The sequence below is a fragment of the Spermophilus citellus genome (assembly GCF_964194105.1).
Source record: "Spermophilus citellus genome assembly, chromosome: 3".
Classification (NCBI taxonomy): domain Eukaryota; kingdom Metazoa; phylum Chordata; class Mammalia; order Rodentia; family Sciuridae; genus Spermophilus; species Spermophilus citellus.
In genome coordinates this window covers 216092648-216115887 of record NC_138184.1, presented here as the reverse complement: position 1 = coordinate 216115887, position 23240 = coordinate 216092648, and the positions used below count along the sequence as shown (strand labels likewise).

The 23240-nt window shown below is 41.1% G+C and overlaps 1 protein-coding gene across 1 annotated transcript in view; it reads left to right on the top strand.

Annotated features, from left to right (window-relative positions):
- Positions 1 to 9059: 9059 nt before the first annotated feature.
- The window catches only part of SVOPL (SVOP like), a gene marked incomplete at its 5' end in the record, with an annotated part of 54735 nt that continues 40554 nt past the window's right edge, over positions 9060 to 23240 (top strand). Inside the window, 3 exons of the mRNA XM_081288303.1 lie at positions 9060 to 9144; positions 9300 to 9391; positions 12865 to 12963. Coding sequence (XP_081144429.1) covers positions 9060 to 9144; positions 9300 to 9391; positions 12865 to 12963 — 276 coding nt within the window. The remainder of the gene's footprint in view (positions 9145 to 9299; positions 9392 to 12864; positions 12964 to 23240) is intronic.

Here is a 23240-nt window from a genome sequence, read left to right as displayed (position 1 = left end):
AAAGCCAGCCACCCACTGGGATCTAGGGAGGAAGAGGCCAAAAGGGCTTTCCCCAGAAGCCTCTACAGCTGCAGGGCGTCCCAGCGCCCACCACCATCCCCAAGGCTCAAGGGCAGACCTGCCATTGGGAGGCCACTTCTCCAGCTTAGAGGATGGGGCCAGTTCAAGCCAAATCTCACCAGACACCAGTTTCCTACCTCTTCCCCTCCCTTTCCTGCTCCTTCTTCCTTCACCTCCATCCCTGCCTCCCCCTCGCCCCCTCCTTCCTTCCTACCCCAGGTCCAGCCCTCCCCTCTGCTCCTCTCTTACTTCCAGTCCCTTTCCTCCCACCGGCCATCTTTCCTTCCTCTGTCCTTTCTTCCTTCTCCTCATTGATTTGGTTGTTATAAAATGACACTTATTATAGAAGATGAAAAAAATTCCAGTTTTGTTTGCAATTAATATGTTCCCTTATGAATTGTCTGTTCATCTTTTGCCCATGCATCTTATACATATAAAATTATGTATATTATATATAATATGTATAATGTATTTTACCACATAAATTCATGTTTCCAGCGGCTGGGATTGTGGCTCAGTGGTAGAGCTCTGGCCTAGCATGCACAGGGCTCTGGGTTCGATCCTCAGCACCATATAAAAAAAACAAATGAATGGAATAAAGGCATTGTGTCCAACTACAACTAAAAAATTCATGTTTCCATATTATATATAATTCTTATATGTTTTAATATATATAATGTATTGTAATTTGTGGTTTAAACCTGCTTAACATTTACTCAGTGCCTATGTTATTATTATTATTACTGTTTTGGCAAAACTTTTTTCCTTGTTTTTAAATTTTTAATATTGTGATAAAATATGTATAAAATTTACTATTGGAGCAATTGGAAAGTGGCACATCCTCAGTAGATTGTTTTTTCCAAAATGAATTTTTTATGGTAAAATAAAATAGCCTTTCTAAAAAATTCAAACAATGCCAAAAAATGTAGACAAAAGAGAACAACAACAAATCTAAAAATTCCAAATTCTCTGTAGGTTATTCCTACCCCACTCTTTTTTCTCTTGGCCAACCCCCAACTGTATTTCAGGTCTCAACTTAGACTCGCCTACTGAGGTCTCCCCAGGGTCAGGGCTCACTGCAGGAGAGGCCCCCCTTGGGTTTCAGAGCACTCTCTACTTAAACCTGTAATGACATTTATTATACCAGCTCATTTGCCTGCTCTCCCCATTAGACTGTAAATTCTCGGGGTGGGGGGCAGGCACGCTTCATTATATTTTATTATCTGATACTTAGTAGTGTTCAGCAGATATTTGTTGAGAGACCAAACATCCTTTTGGACAACACCTCTCCTGATATCTATCTATAAAGGTGTGTATTTAAATACAATTTTATACATTGGGATCATTGCTCAGACACATATTGGACAATGCTTTTCAATACTGTTTTAATCAGCTTCACATCACTTTGACCAAAAGACCCGACAAGGACAACTTAGAGGAGTAAAAGTTTGTTCTGGCTCACGGCTTCAGACATTCAGTCCACGATGGGCAGACTCCACGTGTCTGTGCCCAAGATGATGCAGAGTGTGATGATGGAAGGGCGTGGCAGTGGGAAGCAGAGAGAGAGCTCCAAGTGCCAGGAACAAAATGCAAACCAGCCACACCCTCCCTGCCTATAGTCCTCCTCCCCCAGTACAGTAGTCCCTTCAAATTATTAAGCCTTCAAATTGATTGATCCACTGATTATGTCACAGCTCTCATAATCTAATCATTTTCCCTCTAAACTTTCTTGCATTCTTCCTCACATTGAGCTTTTGGAGGACACCTCATATCCAAATGATAACAAATGTTCAATTATCTATTTTTGTTTTCAGTTTTGAGGATTGAACCCAGGGGCACTGTAACACTAGGCTATATCCCCAGGACCCACCATCCTTCCCCGCCCACGTTTTTTTTTTTTTTTTAAGTGTTGAGACAGAGCTTCACTAAATTGACTAAATTGCTGCATCTGGCCTGGAACTTTGATCCTCCTGCTTCAGCCTCCCGAGTTGCTGGGACTACAGGTGTTTGCCACTGCATCCGGCTTCAATGTTTTTCATTTAAGAGCTTTTAAGTGATATTCTATGACAAGAATAGATTATAATGTGTTTAGCCACTTCTCTACTCGAGGGCATTTAGGTTGTATCCACTTCTTTTGTTGATTTAAGGTAACGGTGTGGTGACTGTCCTCATATCTGTATCTTTGCCCTCTTCTTTGACTATCCCAATTAGGATGAATCTGGGAGTGAAGTTGCTCAGTCAACATTCTGCCTAATTGCCTTCTAGAAAGATTGCACCAATTTACACCCTTGGACTTACACGTGGTATAATCAATCTGAAATTTTTACAGGGATTGGAGATGGAGTTCAGGGGTAAAGTGCTTGCCTAGCATGTGCCAGGTCCTGGGTTTGATCCACAACAACACCACATACACAAAAAGGAAAATGGTAACATTTTAAAGTTCTGTGGGTAAATTAGGTTGAACTTGCTTTCATAGATTTATCAGTCACGTATTTATTCTTCTTTATCAGTCCTACATGTCCTTGAGCCTCTATCTTTTTCTTCCTGACCTATAAGAGTTTTTATTTACATATGTGTTTCATATTCTGTTTTTTAATTTACTGTTATTTAAATGTATAAAATTTTTATTGAAGCCATAAGCTGGTGTGCCATCCTCAAATAGTCAGATAAATTGTCACAGAAATAAACAATCGCCTGCTTTGACTTTGCCCATACCCAGAGAAATTTCTTTAGCCTTCTTGAGGATAACCTTTATAATTAAAACCACAAAATTATCCTTTTCTCTTGGTTTATCAACTCAGGATAGTATCAGTTATTACTTACTAAGGAAAATAATAATGTAGGTTATAATTTCCCTTCCTTTTTGCTCTCCTCCCAATATTTGCCTGTATCTTGTTTTTCATTGTTTTCTCAGTTACTTTTGTGATGTGACCAGCATACGTGGACTTCTCATTCAATTTGGAAGCCATAGCCAGGATACTGGCCTATAGTTATGGGCCTATAGTCCTACCTCACTGAGTTCCATCTCTCACCTTTGTTATGGGTCAGTTGCTGTCCCTTGTCAAAGATATCCACATTTTCACTCAGTTCTGAAACCACAACCAAATCCATGTGTTCTATTTGAAGTTGATATTAAGCTTGAGAAGAATAAACAGCCTTTCACTTTTTTATGACCATGTAAACATCGCTCACTGTAGACCAAGTGTTAATGTGAAGATTACATTTATTTCTCTGGAGGTCCAAGGTCAGAGCCAACGGGAATTCTCTCTCCCTCTGTTTCATCCGTTGCCTAAAACCATGCCGCAGTGTCGGGTACTTCATGTTGTGGAAACAAGTGTTATGTCCTCTTCAGTCATAACAAGGTGTGGACTCAGGTGTGTCTTTACAGGAGCAGCTGTGACTCAGGGGTAACTGGGAAGCCCCTTTTGCCAGGCCTGTGGGACAAGTCACCTCTCCTTATTGAGAGAAGGCATCTGTGTGGGGTAATTATGACCCTGGAGTTGCATGATCAGGCTCACACCCAACTAAAACATTTTGCTCCGTGGTAAGTGGCATACACTTTGGGTTTCTTGCCACTCAATACAAAACACCAGTTTTGCTGGAAAGTCTTTCATCAATTTTTTAAGATACAAAGATTTTTTTTCATTGTTGCAATTGTTAAACGTGTTTAGACTGTCATGAGATCCGAAAACATGTCTGGTAGAAGAGATTGAGTGTTGATTGAAGACTGAGCTAATTGTTATGTGTTTTAATTGCGACTAAACTCAAAATGAATTTACTGAGACTTAAAAAAATTATTTTCCCACCAAAATAAAATGTTTTATTCTCTAACATTAAAAGTGGACAGAATCACTTTTGGTTTGTTATTATGAATTTTTTAAAATATTTTTTTAGTTGTGGATGGACACATGATTTTATTTTATTTATTTATTTTTTATGTGGTGCTGAGGATCAAACCCAGTGCCTTGCATGTGCTAGGCGAGCACTGTACCGCTGAGCCACAACCCCAGCCCTGTTATCATGATTTATTTTACTATTTTTTTTTTTTTTGGTTGAGGGATCTAACTCAGAGGCTCTCAACCATTGAGCCACATCTACAGCCCTATTTCATATTTAATTTAGAGTCAAGGTCTCACTAAGTTTGCTTAGTGCCTCGCTGTTGCTGAGGCTGACTTTGAACTTGTGATCCTCCTGCCTCAGCCTCCCAAGCCATTGTGATTACAGGTGTGTGCCACCATACCTCGATGTTTTACTATTTTTTAAAGTTTTTTTTTTTAAAACAGAAATATGTAATTGATAAGTAAGAATAAACATATAATTGTTTAAAGAAATAAATTTTTAATTGCTATAACCCTCAAACCATGAAGTTCACCATTTTAATTTTGTGTTTGTGGTGCTGGGATTGATCCCAAACCTTCATATGTGCCAGGTAAATGCTCTCCCACTAAGCTCCACCCTCAGCCCTTTTTATTTCATTTTGGGACATTTTTGCTCAGACTGGCCTTGAACTTGCCATCTTCCTGCCTCAGCCTTCTGAGTAGCTAGGACATAGCCATGCCCCACTGTGTCCAGCCCATGAAAGTTTTGAATTTTGATTAAGTCCAAATTATCTATATATTTTTTTTATTACCTGTGCTTTGGTGTTGTGCTTAAGAAATCATTCCCTGATCCATGATTGTGAAAATATTCACTGATATTTTCTTCCAAAGATCTTACAGTTTTAGATCTTAAACTTAGATCTTTATCCCATTTTATGTTAATGTTTGTATATGGTATTAATTAAGGTCCAACTTCATTCTTTTGCATGTGGATATCCAGTTTTCCTGGCACCATGTGTCAAATGATTATCCTTTGATTACAAAAGGGAGAAGGGACTTCAACTGTGCCATTAAAGGTTCTTGACTTGGACCACAGAAAGGAATTTCAGGATGCAGCAGAAGTGGCACAGACAAAGGCTTATTTAAGAAAGCAAAGCTATTTGTTTAGGAAAACTAGGAATGGTGCAGGATGCACACTACATTCAGGAGAGGGGTGCCAGGTCTTGAGAGTGGGATGCACTTTTGAGGTGTTGGGCTCTTCTTTCTAAGGAAATTGAAACCAGCGAACGTGGGGCCAACGTCAGCCTGGTGGGCTCTGTTCTCCTCCACCCAGAGCCTAGGGCGGGCTCCTGGGTGACGCCACTCAGTCAATGCATGAGAAAGATGCCCAGATCATGGGTCCCTAACAGTGTTTTCCCTTGGTCTTATTTAGTGGAAAGAAAATATGTTGCAATAACTAGCAAAGTCATCTGGACTCACTATACTTTAAGAATCAAGAACTTCATGAATTCTGGCCTGGAAGAAAACACACTTGGGGAGTAAGGGTGGGGTGTTCAGGGAGCTTCTCAGATTTAAAGCAACAGTGTCTTTCCCCTGCTGTTAGCCTCCTTCCCCCATCCTATTTCTTCCGTCCTACTCACCTTTGAAGTCTCTCCCATCTACAAACAGGAGGCCATTGCCAACATTTCACAGGTTGGTTTTCCTGTGAACACTTTATTTATATAAAAAAGTTACCAAATGAAGAACACCCCTCAAAAGTGATCTGGACAGTGTCTAGAGGAGGCCATAGTTCTGGACCTGAGGGTCCTCAGGGTTTTCAGGCTCCTGCGTGGGCTGAGAGACCAATCAGTGCAGCTTTTTTTCACTATGTGAAAATAACAAATTTCCATACTTTCAAAGTCTCCTTTGGGAGAGAGGATTTCATGGACTATTTCTGAGTATTATTGATCTCTCTCCCCACTGGTAATGTTTGTCTCCCTGACAGCATGCTTTTTTATTTATTTTATTTTACAAAGAATATCTATACCACAGCATCATTGCTTTGATGTCTGCCTTTTGTGTCTACAGCTAGATTAAAAATTTCTTAGGGCAGAGAGCATGTCGGACCCTTCTTTGAAGTCTTCCTAGGAGCCCACGCAACACCAGGCATCTGGAAGACATTAATGACCTCGGTGTGCTCCTACAGGCACTGTTCTGTGGCTATTTTAATGTTCTGGGAAGAGGAGAACTTTGTTTCTGTTCTTCTTTTTAAAACCCATTTCTTTAAAAATTTTATTTTAATTAGGTATCTATGACAGCAGAATGTACTTTGATTCATTGTACACAATTGCAGCCCAAGTTTTCATTTCCCTGCATTGCACCATATGTGCACTCATACACGTACCTAGGGTAATGATGTCCATCTCATTCCACCATCTTTCCTATCCCCATGCCCCCTCCACACCCCTCCCTCTCCTTTGCTCATTAAACTCCTCCATTTTCCCCATGTCCTCCCCCCACTCTGCCATTATGGATCAGCATCTACTTATCAAAGAAAACATTTGGCCTTTGGTTTTTTGGGATTGGCTTACTTCACTTAGCATGGTATTCTCCAACTCCATCCATTTACCTGCAAATGCCATGATTTTGTTCTCTTTTAATGCTGAATAATATTCCACTGTGTATATACACCACAGTTTCTTTTTCCATTCATCTATTGAAAGGCATCTAGTTTGCTTCCACAGTTTAGCTATTGTGAATTGAGCTGCTATAAACATTGATATGGCTGCATTACTAGAGAATGCTGATTGTAAGTCCTGCTGGTTTTACTTTAAGTGTAGACCAAGGAGTCAAATGCTGGTTCCATTCTAAGTTTTCTAAGGAATCTCCATACTCTTTTCCAGATTGTTGCACCAATTTGCAGTGCCCCAGCAATGTATAAGTGTGTGTTTTTTCCCCCACACAAATCCTTGCCAACATTTATTGTTGTCTGTGTTCTTGATAACTGCCATTCTGACTGGCATGAGAGGAACTCTTTGAGTAGTTTAAAACCCATTTTATTGAGGTATGGTTGACATGTAAAAATCTGTACATGTCTCATATGCACAACTTGATGAGTTTTAGAGGTAAGTATATACCTATGAAACCATCATGAAAATCTGTGCCATAAACCTAGACATTGATTCCAAAAATTTCCTCCAGTCTTCTTATTATTGTGTTAAGAACACTTAACATAAGATCTATGTATTTGGCAGTTTTAGGTATACAGTACAGTGTTGTTAACTATAGGCACTATGTCTGCGATATAGTAGCTCTCTAGGACTTTTCTGGGTTTTTTTTTTTTTTTGGTACTGGGGATTGAACCCAGGGGTGCCTTACCACTGAACCACTTTCTATTTTAAGACAGAGTGTTTCTAAGTTGCTGAGCAAAACTTTGTACTCGTGTGTGTGTGTGTGTGTGTGTGTGTGTGTGTGTGTGGTGCTGGGGGTTGAACCCAGGGCTTGTGCATGCGAGACAAGCACTCTACCGACTGAGTTATACCCCCAGCCCAACTTTGTAGTCTTTGACTAATATCTTTTCGTTTCCCCTCCCTGCTTTGCCCTGGCAATCGCCATTCTACCCTGGGCTTTAATGAGTCTGACTGTTTTAGACTCCTCACAGCAGTGATGTAACAAAGTATTTGTCCTTCTGTGTCTGGCTCATTTCATTTAGTATCACGTGCTCCAGTTTTATCTATGTTGCTGCAAATAATGGAGTTTCCCTCTTTACATGGCTGAATACTGTTCCATCAGTGGACATACATTTTCTTTATCCATCAGCAGACATTTATTTGTGGGTTCTTTCCTTTATTTGCAGTGCTGGGGATTAAGTCACATAGGTAAGGAAAGCGCCCCACCTCTGAGCACATCCCCAGCCCTTAACTATTGTGAATGGTGTTGCAAAGTCTCATCAGGAGAATTAGCACTGTGAGATCTGCTGGTTTTACTTTAAGTTTTTCGAGGAACCTCAGTACCATAATGGCAGCACCAGTTTACATTCCCTCAAGCAGTGTACATTTTCTTTTCCTCCACATCCTCATCAACACATTATTTCTCTCTTGTTTTGTTTTTAGTCCTGGGGAATTGAGATATCATGAATACTAATAAAGTACTCTAGGTTGTCACTGAGTGACATCTAATTACATCAGTAATTCCTTAATATCACCAAACTTCCTTTAATTTCCCTGATTTTCTCCATTGTTTCATGAATCTTTTAAAAGTTGATTTGTTTCAGAGAGGATCCAAATGAGGTTCACCTAAGCGTCTGCGAGTCTGTCCTGTTGCAGTCCGTGGTCCCCTCCTCTCGTGTGCTGGCCGTCTGTTTCGTGGGGAGGCCGTGCCGTTCATTCTGTGGAACTTGCCCCGTGCTTGGTTTCTCTGATGGCACCACGTGGTGTAGTTTAACAGCCGAAGCTTGACTGGATTCAGTTTCAATTTCTGTGTATGAGGAGACTTCACGGGTGACGCGGTATAGTCTGGTGGCTTCTCATCAGGAGCCACAAGCCCTCATCTGTCTCTCAGTTAGTGGCATTAGGATTCTTCAGTGGGTGTCGGTGGTACCAGTCTCATCGTCTTGTAGAAGAGTTCTCACCAGCCTTTTACCCACTAGTTTATCAGCCATTGGTGATTGTTGCCTAGATCCACTGTTTTGCTAGGAGTTATAAAATAGTGATAATTTAATTCCAGTCTTCCTTCTGCAAGTATTACCTGAAATTCAAGAATTTCAAAGTGCCCCTGAATTCAATCCCAGAACCAGAAAACAAAAACCCCATAAAGTGAATTATGGGCTCCCATTTTTTTGAGCACTTTGGTACATGCCAGGTATAGGTCAAGCACTTTCTATGAACTGAGGCTTTTAACTCCTACACCAGCCTGACAAGTGTGATTATAATGCTATGTCCATTTTAGAGATGAGAAAACTGAGGTGTACAAAGGGCAAATTCCTTAAATCTACACACCTAGTAAGTAGTGAGGTCAAATTAAACACTGAGTGGTCTGGTTCCAGAGGTGATGTGTGAATGAGGGTAAAAATACTTAGAAGTTTTTGTTCAATGAAATGTTGCCCATAGTGTGCCTGGTACCTATATGCGCTCATAGCCATTATATTTCTTTTTCCCCTCCCTCCAGTCCATCAGGGAAGCTGGAGGAATTGTGGTCATTTAGATGGCGGCCAAGCAGACTGAGCCCGTCACTGTCATCAGCCTTCGGAAGCTGAGCCTGGGGGTCCCAGAGCCGCAGCAGCAGAAAGGTAAGATCATCAAACACATCAAGATGCGGCCTCAGTCCCCTGCCCACCAGTTAGCTAGCTGTTGAAATAATGAGTGTCGTTTTCCAAGGGCTGCAATGATCCACAGGCATCCCCTCCTGCCAGCACCGCTCCTCACCCTCCGTCTGCCTCCTTAGAGCTAAAGACGTTCACGGTGGAGGATGCGGTGGAGACCATCGGGTTTGGACGCTTCCACATTGCCCTGTTTCTGATCATGGGCAGCACCGGGGTGAGTGCTTCCTGGAGACCTTGAGCCTCCAAAGCTGACTTCTCATTGTGGATCACGAAGTTTTCCATTGGCCTCCAGCTGGGCTGACCATTCCAGGGCCAGGGAGGCGCGTGGAGGGCAGCAGGTGCGGGTGAGGTGGTCTGATCCAAAAACACTTCCTCCACCTGTGGCAGGTGTTTGGTAGGAAACAAATGAAGAGCTGTGTCTCTCAAAACCCACGTTGAAAATGTTCAGGGTTGCAGTTCTGGGAGACGGAGGAAGCCGTGGCGGTGCTCTGCGCAGAGTTCCTCACAGGCGCCCAGACATTCTGCACCGGCGTCACCTGCTGTAATTGCATACTCCAGGGCCCTCAAAAGGCACTCCTGGGGGCTTCTTATTTACACCATGGGTCAAATGTGTTCCTTCAAAATCCAGGTGTGGCCAATGTGCTGAGAGATAAGGCCCCTAGGAGGGGAGGAGGCCACGAGGGTCCTGGGAGTCGGCCCTTTAAAAGAGGCTCCAGCCAGCAGCCTCAGCTGATTGCTATGGTGCCCCTTCCCCTCCGGAGGACAAGCTCTTGCCAAGCAACAGAAACTGCCCGTGCTTTGATCTCAGACTTCCCAGCCTCCAGAACTGTGAGAAAAGAAATTTCTGTTCCTTTTATTTTGAAACGGGGCCTCTCAATGTTACCCAGACTGGTCTGGACTCCTGGGCTCCGATGATCCTCCTGCCTCAGCCTCCAAAGTAGCTGGGGCTACAGGCGTGTGGGTTTGCTTTTCATCTCCTTTGTTTTGGGTTCTGCAGATTGAGCTCAGGGCGCTTTACCACTGAACTACATCCCCAGCGCTTTTTTATTTTGAGACGGGATCTTGCTAAATTTGACCTTGAACTTGCAATCCTCTTGCCTCAGCCCAAGTCACTGGGGCTACAGGCGTGAGCCACAGTGCCCAGCTGAATTTCTGTTCTTTACCGGTTACCCAGTCTCAGGTATTTTGTTGTAGCAGCATCGATGGACTAAGACATTTACCAAATGCTGTTCTGAGGAAGGAAAAAGCTCAACTCCGAGGCTTTCAAACACTAGTGCTGTTTATGAAACTGCAAGACTACAGCTGTTTCCTTGGTGTGTGGTCGCTTAAAGCCCCATACTGAGATGCGCAATGATAACAGGTGGACCGGCAGCTCTGAGTTATGTGGTGGGCCCTGTGGTTTGGGGTGGGGGGTAAATGTTCCCAAGAGGGAAACCAGTGAGTAGCAGGGTGCTCTGACCCTCATCGCTCAGCCAATGGTCTAAGGAAGAGTCTGGAGGGATGGAGGAGGCAGGGAAGCTGAGGCATTTCTCAGAAGCTCTGCGCTCTCTGGAAACCATCTCATGTAAAAGATTCTGTCCTGACCCTACTTTGACACTAATTGACAATAGAACTTAGGACATTTTCTTATGTGTAAAGCAAAGTCTCTCATAGGTTCCATATTTTTAAGATTGCACACTCAAGGGACAAGAAGGTGTGACAGGGTAGGACTTTACCACCCACTCTCTCCCAGCTTCAGAACATCTCAGAGTGACCTGGCTTCTGTTTCAATTCCCCTGAGTCCACATGCAAGGAGGGACCCTTTGCCAGACCACCCCATCCTCCCTCCCTCTCACAAAGGAGCCAGAACTGTTTATCTGAATGCAGGAACAGAGCCCTTTACCTGGGTCAAGAAGGACGCTTTGGATGGGATCCTCTCATGAGAGTGGCTGTGTGCACAATGACGGGTTGTGGCTGCCCCTGGCCCCACCTCTCCACGCCTGACTGTTGGCCCTCTTTATGGTTTTGATCAGAGGCAGTTGGAGCAGCACTTGGGGCTCAGGGCCTCATGCGACTGGGATGTAGTGTAATAGCACCCTCAGCCCACCATCAGGAGGGTCCTGGTCTTCTCTCCACTCTTCCACGAGTTCTTCTAAGATCTGCACAATGAAGCTCACCCATGAACCCTAGCTTGGCTCCTGGCAGGTTCCTCTTCCCTAAGGTTGTTGGGAGGTGAGGGGGAGTTTTATTCCTTATTGGTTTATTACCTTCTAGGACTCTGTGGAGCAGTGGCATCCTGATTAACACTGACCCGACTGCTCTCTGTGCTGAGGGAGATAGGTTTAGTAAATCAAACGTCCTTAGACAGTCATGCTGGGTTTTGTCTATTTGTTTGCCATACTGAGAATTGAACTCAGGGCCTTGTGCATGTAGCTGTATCCCTGAGCTACACCACCTCCCAGCCCTATTTTTTTTTTTTTTTAATTTGAGACAGGAGCTTGCTAAGTTTCCCAGGCTGGTCTAGAACTTAAGATCCTCCTGCCTCAACCTCCTGAGTAGCTGGGATTACAGGTGTGGCCACTGTACCTGGCTGGTGTGCTGTCTTATTCTGGATACTTTCTGACCCAAAACAAGCCAGTCATCTTAACTCTGAACAAGACTGTAATCCCTAAGGGAAGATAAGACATAATGATACACTTGAACTCCCCCACACAGGTTAATATCACTCTACCTATTTCATCCCAGATCTCCAATTACACAGATACCAGTGGAATTATAATAAGTAACTCATGGATAGCCTGGCACTACCCCAAATAAGTCCATCACCTTTCCCCTCCTGATACAATGATGTCAATGTTCCTTCCGGCCACCAGACGTGTAATTTCACAAGTATCTGGGCTACTGGCAAGTCACACAATTCTAGTCCCAGTGATGTGGAGGCTGAAGTGAGAGAATCCCCCAAATCCAGGAATTCGAGGCCAGCCTGGGTAACAGACCTCATCTCAAAAACAAGCCTTGGATTCATCTTCGACTTGTTCTTGTTGATTATCCTGTACCTGATTTCTACACTTTCTGTTTATATTTTCAATTCTTTATTAGCATCTACTTCCTTTTCCTGGGAGATAAATTAATCTGCAATGGATTGCAGGGTATGAATAGCAGATCATATTCAATACTTATTGAAATATTTAGTAGCACACCCCACACGGCTGACTATTCTTTCCCAGTGTGAACTTATATTGTACTATTAATTGCTTTGTTTTCCAGCTTTTGTGAATCTTCCCAGCCTCTTGAGATCAGAGACTATTTCACAGATCAGTTTGCAAGGGGTGTGCCCTGCTGTCCTCAGGGATAGGGGCAGAGCTGGTTGATGTGGAGGCTGGTGGTTGGCCCGGCGGGTCCACTAGCTGAGGGACTGGCCCCACACACATTCTCACAGGATTAATGCAAATACAGAGGGCAGCAAAATCACAAGTGAATACATGTCACAGAACTTTGGGGTCCCTCTCAAGTTGTTCAAACCAAAATTATTACATCATGAGAACCATAGTTCTGTAGTTCTGTATCCATCTGACTTTGCGGGTGGTCCTCAATATGTGCTCTCTAAATGAAGGAGGGACTTGGAAGGGAGAGAGAAGACGGACAGAGGTGGGAGGAAGTGACAACAAGCTGGCACTTAGACATGGCATTATGTCCCTCCTCTTTAAGGTTGTCGAGGCCATGGAGATCATGTTAATAGTTGTTGTGTCTCCTGTCATCCGCTGTGAATGGCAACTGGAGAATTGGCAGGTGGCATTTGTGACCACGGTGAGTATCTGCTTCCTGTGCCAGGAATGAGCTAACCGAGGGCCTGGGCATCCTTTCCTCCACTCCACAGGGCTGAGAGCCAAGAGACGCCTCACCACAGGGAGTGTTGGCGCCTAACGCTCACTGTTTTTTTTTTTTTTTTCCGAGTTTTTTTTTTTTTTTATTGGTTGTTCACAACATTACAAAGGTCTTGACATATACGCTCACTGGTTTTGAGGCCAAAGCTAGCATTTGATGCTTTTCTCCTTCCCACGGGGGTGCATGACTTTGATCTGCTTGCATTCCAGCCTAGAGCAAGAGCCCAGAGAAGGGAGAGTCGGAGGACCCTTGCATCACGAGTTCATTGTGGGCTAAAGTTGGGTGACCAGGAAGCTAATCAGTTGAACCTTAGTGACTTAGCAAATACCCTCTTTGAATTATGGCTCATTTGACTTTTCTCAAAGACCATTATGAATAGCCTTATGAATTGTGTGACCCAATTTTGCTACAAAGTGTTATTAAGCATATTACCTATCATTCTTTCAAAAAGCAGGTAGTAAGTACCAATTAATTACTAGTAGACTGTATGCGTGTGTGTGTGTGTGTGTGTGTGTATGTGTGTGCATACACAAAGGTGCCCAAGCCAGGGGTGTCTGTTTTGGAGACTACAGAAAGTTCCAAATTGCTCAAGCAGAAAGGGAAAAGCGGGAGAAACTGGAGGTGAGTTTTCCTTCATGGAAGGTGCCAGAAGTGCCTCCAGTCTTCATAGACCCCATTCTGTCTAAGCACTGTTCCCCAACATTGGGCCAAATTGCAAAAACCTTCCAAGCAAGATATATTTGACATGATTATGTATAAGTTTTCAAATTACCATTTTGTAGAACAAAAATCAATTTTATGTAAAAGCATTATTTTTATTTATTTTTTATTCTAATTTGTTATATATGATAGCGGAATGCATTACAATTCATATTACACACATAGACAGGTTGCACACAAAGTAGAGTCACATTACTCATGTCTTCATACATGTACTTAGGGTAATGGATGTCCATCTCATTCCACCATCTTTCCTCCCCCATGCCCCTCCTTTCTCCCCCCAACCCCTCTGCCCTATCTAGAGTTTGTCTAATCCTCCCATGCTCCCGCTCCCAACCCCATAATGAATCAGCCTCCTTATATCAGAGAAAACATTTTTCATTTGGTTTTTAGGGATTGGCTAACTTCCCTTAGCATTATGTTCTCCAACTCCGTTCATTTACCTGAAAATGTCATGATTTTATCCTCTTTTATTGCCAAATAATATTCCATTGTGTATATATACCACATTTTCTTTATTCATTCATCTACTGAACAGCATCCTAGTTTGGTTTCACAGTTTAGCTATTGCAAATTGGGCTGCTATAAACATTGATGTGGCTGTGTCCCTGTAATATGCTGTTTTTAAGTCCTTTGTGCATAGAGCAAGGAGTGGGATAGTTGGGTCAAATGGTGGTTCCATTCCAAGTTTTCCAAGGAATCTCAATACTGCTTTCCATATTGGCTGCACCAATTTGCAGTCCCACAAGCAATGTGTTTCTTTCCCCCCACATCCTCTCCAACACTTATTGTTGTTTGTATTCATAATAGCTGCCATTCTGACTGGTGTGAGATGAAACCTTAGAGTAGTTTTGATTTGTATTTCTCTAATTGTTAGAAATGTTGAAAATTTTTTCAAAATTATTTCATATTTGTTGATTGTATATCATCTTCTGAGAAGTGTCTATTCGGTTCCTTGACTGGATTGTTTGTTTTTTTTTTTTTTTTTTTGGTGTTTAGCTTTTTGCGTTCTTTATATATCCTAGAGATCAGTGCTTTATCTGATGTGCGTGTGGTAAAAATTTGCTCCCATTCTGTAGGCTCTCTCTTCACCTCACTGATTGTTTCCTTTGCTGAAAAGAAGCTTTTTAGTTGAATCCATCCCATTTATTGATTCTTGATTTCAATTCTTGTGCTATAGGAGTCTTATTAAGGAAGTCAGGGCCTAATCCCACATGATGGTGATATGGGCCTACTTTTTCTTCTATTAGACACAGGGTCTCTGGTTTAATTCCTAGGTTCTTGATCCACTTTGAGTTTTGTGCATGGTGAGAGATAAGGGTTTAATTTTATTTTGTTGTGTATGAATTTCCAGTTTTTCCAGCACCATTTGTTGAAGAGGCTAGCTTTTCTCCAATGTATGTTTTTGTTGCCTTTGTCTAATATAAAATAATTGTAATTATGTGGGTTAGTCTTTGTGTCCTCTCTTCTGTATCATTGGTCTACCGGTCTATTTTGGTGCCAATACCATGCTGTTTTTGTTACTATTGTCTGTAGTATAGTTTAAGGTTTGGTATAGTGATGCCACATGCTTCACTCTTTAGCTATTCTGGGTCTCTTATTTTTCCAGATGAATTTCATGACGCTTTTTCTATTTCTATGAGGAATGTCATTGGGATTTTGATTGGAATTTTATTAAATCTGTATAGTGCTTTTGGTAGTATTGTCATTCTGACAATATTAATTCTGCCTATCCAAGAACAAGGGAGATCTTTCCATATTCTAATGTCTTTTTAAATTTCTTTCTTTAGTGTTCTGTAGTTTTCATTGTAGAGGTCTTTCACCTCTTTTGTTAGGTTTATTCCCAAGTATTTTTTTTTTTGAGGCTATTATAAATGGGTAGTTTTCCTTGTTTCTCTTTCAGAGGACTTGTCACTGATACACAGAAATGCCTTTGATTTATGGGTGTTGATTTGTATTCTGCTACTTTGCTGAATTCATTTACTAGTTTTAAAAGTTTTCTGTGGATTTTTTGAGGGGGTCTTCTAGGTATAGAATCATATCATTGGCAAATAGTGCTAATTTGAGTTCTTTTTTTTTTCTATGTGTATCCCTTTAATTTCTTTCATCTGTCTAATTTCTCTGGCCAGTGTTTCAAGAATTATGTTAAATACAAGTGGTGGAAGAGGGCACCACTGTCTTGTTCCAGGTTTTAGAGGGAATGCCTTCAATTTCTCTCCACTTAGAATGATGTTGTCCTGGGTATTAGCATGGATAGCCTTTATGATGTTGAGATATGTTCCTGTTATCCCTAGTTTTTCTAGGGTCTTGAACACGAAGGGGTGCTGTATTTTGTTGAGTGCTTTTTCTGAGTCTATTGAGATAATCATATGATTCTTATCTTTAAGTCTATTGACGTGATGAATTACATTGATTGGTTTCTAGATGTTGAACCAACTTTGCATCCCTGGAATGAATCCCATTTGATCATGATATACTATCTTTTTGATATGTTTTTGTATTTGATTTGCCAGAATTTTATTGAAAATTTTTGCTTTTGGTAGTATGGTCATTCTGTTCATTAGAGATATTGGCCTGAAGTTTTCTTTCTTTGTGTCTGTCTGGTTTTGAAATCGGGGTGATATTGGCCTTATAGAATGAGTTTGGAAGTGCTCCCCATTTTTCTATTTCACAAAATAATTTGAGGAGTAATGGTATTAGTTCTTCTTTATAGGTCTTGTAGAACTCAGCTCTGTATCCATCTGGTCCTGGGCTTTTCTTGGTTGGTAGGCTTTTGATGGTGTCTTCTATTTCATTGCTTGAAATTGATCTGTTTAAATCATGTATATAATCCTGATTCAATTTGGGCAAATCATATAACTCTAGAAATTTGTCAATGCTTTCCATATTTTCTATTTTATTGGAGTACAAGTTTTCAAAATAATTTCTAATTATCTTTTGTATTTCTATAGTTTCTGTTATGCTATTTCCTTGTTCATCATTAATAATTGGAGTTTTCTCTTGCTTTCTCTTTATTAGCTTGGCTAAGGGTTTGTGTCAATTTTATTCTTTTTTTTCAAAGAACCAATCTTTTGTTTTGTCATTTTTTTCAATTATTTCTTTTGTTTCAATTTCATTGATTTCAGCTCTGATTTTAATTGTTTCCTGTCTTCTTCTGCTTTTGGGGTTGATTTGTTCTTCTTTTTCTATGGCTTTGAGATATAATATTAATTTATTTATTTGTTGACATTTTCTTCTTTTAAGGAATGAACTCCATGCAATGAACTTTTCCTTTTAGTACTGCCTTCATAGTGTCCTAGAGATTTTGATATGTTGTATCAGTGTTCTCAATCACCTCTAACAATTATTTAATCTCCTACTTGATGTCTTTTGCAACCCATTATTCATTCAGTACCATATTATTTAGTCTCCAGGTGTTGGAGTAATTTTTATTTTTTATTTTATCATTGAATTTAATTTCATTCCATTGTGATCTGATATAATGCAGGGTAGTATCTCTACATTTTTGTATTTGTGAAGAGTTGCTTTGTGGCATAATATATGGTCTATTTTAGAGAAGGATCCATGTGCTGCTGAGAAGAAAGCATATTTGCTCATTGATGGATGAATTATTCTATAGAAGTCTGTTTAGTCTAAGTTATTGATTGTATTATTGGGTTCTATAATGTCTTTCTTTGTTCATATTTGAAAGATATATCAAGTGGTGAAAGAGGTGTATTAAAGTCACCCAAAATTATTGTGTTGTGGTCAATTTGACTCTTGAACTTGAGAAGAATTTGCTTGAACATAGATGCTCTATTGTTTGGGGCATATATATTTATAATTGTTATGTCTTGTTGGTGTATGGTTCCTTTGAGCAGTATGTAATGTCCATCTTTATCCCTTTTGATTAACGTTAGCTTGAAGTCTACTTTATTTCATACAAGGATGGAAACTCCTGCTTGCTTCTGCAGTCCATGTGATTTATCCCAACATTTCACTTTTGGTCTGTGTATGTCTTTTCCTAAGAGATGAGTCTCCTGGAGGCAGCATATTGTTTGGTCTTTTTCAATCTGATAGCCTATGTCTTTTTATTATTGAGTTTAGGCCATTAACATTTGGAGTTATTATTGAGTCATGATTTGTAATAGTCATTTTTGTTTATTTTTGATACTTGACTTGGTTTCTCCTTAGATTAATTTTTCCTTTAGTGTAATCCCTCCCTCTGCTGATTTTCATTGTTGTTTTTTTTTAATTTCCTCTTCATGGAATATTTTGCCAAGGATGTTCTGTAGTGCAGGTTTTCTAGCTGTAAATTCTTTTAACTTTTGTTTATCATGGAAGGTTTTTGTTTCATCCTCAAATATAAATCTTAATTTTGCCTGGGTACAAGATTCTTGGTTGGCATCCATTTTTTTTCAGAGCTTGATATGTATTGTTCCAGGATCTTCTAGTTTTCAGGGTCTGGGTTGAAAAATCTGCACATAACCTAATTGGTTTTCCCCTATATGTAATCTGATTTCTTTCTCTCATGGCTTTTAATATTCTGTCCTTATTCTGTACATTAGGCATTTTCATTATAATGTGCTTTGATGTGGATCTGTTGTGATTTTGTACATTTGGTGATATGTAAGCCTCTTGAATTTGGTTTTCCAATTCATTCTTCATGTTCGGAAATTTTGTGATATTATTTCATTGAATGTATTGTCTTTTTATGCTATCCTATAAATATATATATATATTTATTTTGAGAGAGAGAGATTGAGAGAATTTTTAAAAATATTTTTCAGTTTTCGGTGAACACAACATCTTTATTTTATTTTTATGTGGTACTGAGGATTGAACCCAGCGCCCTGTGCATGCCAGGCGAGCGTGTTACGGCTTGAGCCACATCCCCAGCCCCTATCCCATATTTTTGAATGTTTTGCTCATGGTTTCTTACCATCTTCACTGTATGGCTTACATTATTTTCAAGATTATATATTTTGTCTTCGTTGTCTGAGGTCCTATCTTCCAAGTGGTCTAATCTGTTGGTGATGCTTTCAATTGAACTTTTAATTTGGTTTATTGTTTCTTTCATTTCAAGGATTTCTGTTTGGTTTTCGTTCTTTCTTTCTTTCTTTCTTTCTTTCTTTCTTTCTTTCTTCTTTCTTCTTCTTTCTTTCCTCCTCCTCCTCCTCCTCCTCCTCCTCCTAGAATCTCTATCTCCCTTTTAAAGTAATCTTTTGCTTCTTGTATTTGTTTATATAGCTCTTTTGCTGCCTGTATTGCTCTCTTATATCATCCTTTAATTCACAGAACATTTTAATTATGTACATCCTGAACTTCTTCTCAGTCATTTCTTCTGCTGTGCTGGCCATGGATTCTAATAATATGGTATCTTGATGTTTGGAGCACTTTTCTCCCTTGTCTTTTCATATTGTGTGTGTGTCTTCCCTTCTAGCACTGTGGATCTTAGGCCTTACCGTTTTTACCCTATAGGCTTATAGTGCTCCTGTAGGGTTTCAATACCTCTCCTTTGAGGGTAAGGACAATGTTAACAGAGCACAATATAAACAATATACCACCTAAAAACAAATAGTTGCTATTAAGACGTTTACATTTTTGTCACAATGTACAGAAATGGTGAATTCAATTATCATCTACAATATAATCAGTGAGTTTGTAAAAGAGTTTACAGTTTCTGATGGTAGACAAATAACCAGGGGAGAGGAGTAGGATGATATACTGAGGAGGTGGGAGGTAGGAGGTGAGGATATAGAGTTATTGCATCTTAGGAAGTGTGAAAGAGAAGTCTAAAGAGGAAGATTAGTAGCAGGGGAAGGGAGTGGAAGTAATTTGGGGTAGACAGGTAAGTGGAAAGACAGAAGAGTACATAAAACAAACACACATATATATTAAGAAAAATAAAAATGTTAAAATAGTAAAAATTGGAGGGAAAAAAAAGAAAATACAACACAGCTGTAATATAGTATTCAGTCTTCTCTGTCCTCAAGATCCTAATTCATGCAAAGCATTTGGTCTCAGATATGTTGGAGATGTGAGGGTGGGAGAATGGAGAGGGAGAAGAAGAAAAATCTTGAAGGAAGAAGCAAGGATTGTTTGGGTTGGAGATGGGTATCTTTCCTGCTTCCCTTCTCATCCAGTAGGTGGGGTGTCTGATGTTAGCTGGTATCTCTGCCCTCAGGATGCTGAAGGTAACCAGGGTGAGAGGGTTGGTCCTGGGTGTGGCACATGCTGGTCCCTGAGGGGAGACTGCACCTCAGGGACCTCTTTTTGAACCTTCTCCTGTGATGTGAAATGTTCTCATCTCCTCCTCCTGTCAGTTCCTGGTCTGTCAGTCTCTAAATTGTATCTCACTCACCTTCTCCCTTACTACTTCCTACTAAGGGACCGTTCTCCCTGGGGGTCTTTAGCTTTGCTAAATCTTCTTTCTTAATATCGAAAGAGGCTCCTGATACATGGAAGTGTTGGAAGCCAACACTCTATTTCCCTTGTTAAATTCCTTTATGGATGGTGGACAGTCACTTAGGGGCTTTAAAGAGGGACATGGTCCATTTTCCAAGAGACAAGGCCAGAGGAGCAATGCCAGTGAGGTGACAGTTATAGTTAATGGCAGAATGCATGGGGGTGAGAATGTTCTGGAATCACTTTAACAGATAACATGAGCCAAGGGGGTCAGATAGACGCACAGTGAGCAGAGAAAGTTTGACTGACTTGGAGTCTGGAGCTGGTTTTCATGAAGACAGGACTTAATGGAAATATGAACAAAGGTGCCCAAGCCTTGCTGACAGGAGGGGTATCTGGGAGGTGGATCAATTAGTGACAGGATGGCAGTGGCCCTGAGGAGGATAAGTCTCCCTGAGAATTAGGGTTGGAAACCGGTAATGGAAAATTCTAGAATTCCCCCTTCCCCCAGGCTATGAGGGCCTGGGCAAAGGAGCAGCCCTGGCTGCAGGAGGCTGGGGGAGATGGGGTATCCTAGCTTCTACTCGGGGACTTAAAACCAAATTTTGCTGTGAAATTTAATCTGTTCTGGGTACCAGGAAAAAGTCCCCCTCATCTGAGTAACTGATCTGAGTCCTCCCAGATAACACGTGCTATATGCCCAATTGTGTTTCTTTCTGTGTCTTGCAAGCTGGTCATGGCAGCAAATCTATCCTTGTTCTCGTAGCTCTATTTCCCTTGTTAGATTCCTTTATAATTTTGTTATACTGGTAACTTTTTTCTAAAGCTATCTCTAATACTTTTAGAAAAAGAACTAGAAACTAATAATTAACCAAAGGTTGTTACCGAAAGCTCAGTCCTCATCCCCATTGCCAATCCAGTAATTAGGACATAGTTTTGAGAAAAAGGAAAAAGAAGTCTTATTGCCTTGCTGGCAAAGGAGAAGCCCAGGGGACTCCTGTCCCAGAGGCTGTGATTCCAGCTGTGCCCCAACAGGGGTCAGAATTTACTTGTTAATTTGGGAGATTTCTTAGATCTTCCGGTGCCATCCCTGAAATCTGAGTTACTGTTCCTGTGATGTGTGTATGTGGTCAAGGGCAGATATCCCCTACTGGGATGGGGAAGAAGGGTAATTCTGTTTACCCAGAGGTCAGGAATGGGAAGATTAGGAGAAGAGAAAAACAACATGTCTGTTTTAAAATGAGCCTCAGCACACTCATACATTGCTGGTGGGACTGCAAATTAATTGGTGCAGCCAATCTGGAAAGCAGTATGGAGATTCCTTGGAAAACTTGGAATGGAACCACCATTTGACCCAGCTATACCCCTCGGTCTGTACCCAAAACGGCATACTACAGGGACACAGCCATATCGATGTTTATAGCAGCACAATTTACAATAGCTAAACTGTGGAACCAACCTAGATGCCCCTCAGTAGATGAATGGATTTAAAAAAATGTGGCATATAAATACACAATGGAATATTACTCAGCAATAAAAGAGAATAAAATCATGGCATTTGCAGGTAAATGGATGAAGTGCGAGAAGATATTGCTAAGTGAAGTTAGCCAATCCTAAAAAAAACAAATACCAGATGTTTTCTCTGATACAAGGTGACTGACTCATAGTGGGTTAGGGAGAGAGAGCTTGGGAAGAATAGATGAACTCTAGATAGGGCAGGGTGAGGGAGGGGAAGGGAAGGGGTAGGGGGTTATTAATGAGGGTGGAATGTGATGGACATCATTATTCAAAGTACATGTATGAAGACATGAATTGATGTGAACATACTTTATATACAAACAGAGGTATGAAAAATTGTGGTATATATGTGTAATGAGAATTGTGATGCGTTCCACTGTCATGTATTTAGAAAATAAAAGCAAATTAAAACGACAACAATAAAATGAGCCTCAGTGGTGGAGGTAGATCCTTGTTCCAAGGTCTTGGGCTTGTAATAAGTTATTTTTCCCCTTCTGCACAGACCCTGTTGTCATTGTTGGAAAGCATTACGTGTTGACCTTGTCTTTAGGGTAACTTTACAAGTAATTTTAACTGCTGTGCACCCCAGTGGGTTGATGATAGGTAGGTACATCTCGGTTCCTGAGAATGTCAGAGACTGGTCCCACATTGGCATCCGTCACTTCTGCAAAATCACAGGACACATGTTTACAGCTCACATTTGGTGGGTGGTTGCAACAACATCTAATTTTGCCTAAAGTGGTACCTGTATCTGCAGTTGACTGATTCCTCCAGCTCCTTTTTGGTGGCTCACCGTTCAGATTTCTCTAGGTAATCAAGCTCACTGAGAGATGGCTGTCCCACTGAGGTCCGCACCTCCTCCAGTCCTTTAGTCTGTCTTTCTTTCATCCTCTTGATATGAGTCCTAACTGGCTTGAGCGCCTACCTGCCCCCCAGCTAACTGACAACACAGGATGGATTAAGCCCAAAAGCAACATTTTTGCAGCCCCCAGAGCTAGACACCTCCTAACTCCAACTCCACATTCCTCCCAACCTGGCCTGGGCAACTGTTAATTGAGGATGTTCCTGGAATAAGTTTGGATTGTCCTTTACTCAAAGGCCAATGTGTAGAAGATGAGCATTGGTGGCAGGGGAAATCATAGTCACCTGCCCAAACCTAAAGAATGAGCTCAGAAACATGAGGTACAGTGGAGGCAAGGTTTTTTTTTTTTTTAAGAGAGAGAATTTTAATATTTATTTAGTTATTGGCGGACACAACATCTTTGTTGGTATGTGGTGCTGAGGATCGAACCCGGCCGCACGCATGCCAGGCGAGCGCGCTACCACTAGAGCCACATCCCCAGCCCGGAGGCAAGGTTTTAATGGGCAATTTTGCAAGAGCGGTGTCTGGGTGAACAGGCACATTCAGAGAAGTTTCAGTAGCATTATTATTATTTTTTTGGTACTGGGGATTAAACTCGGGGGCACTGGACCATTGAGCCACATCCCCAGCCCTATTTTGTATTTTATTTAGAGTCTGGGTCTCTCTGAGCTGCTTAGTGCATCGCTGTTGCTGAGGCTGGCTTTGAACTCTT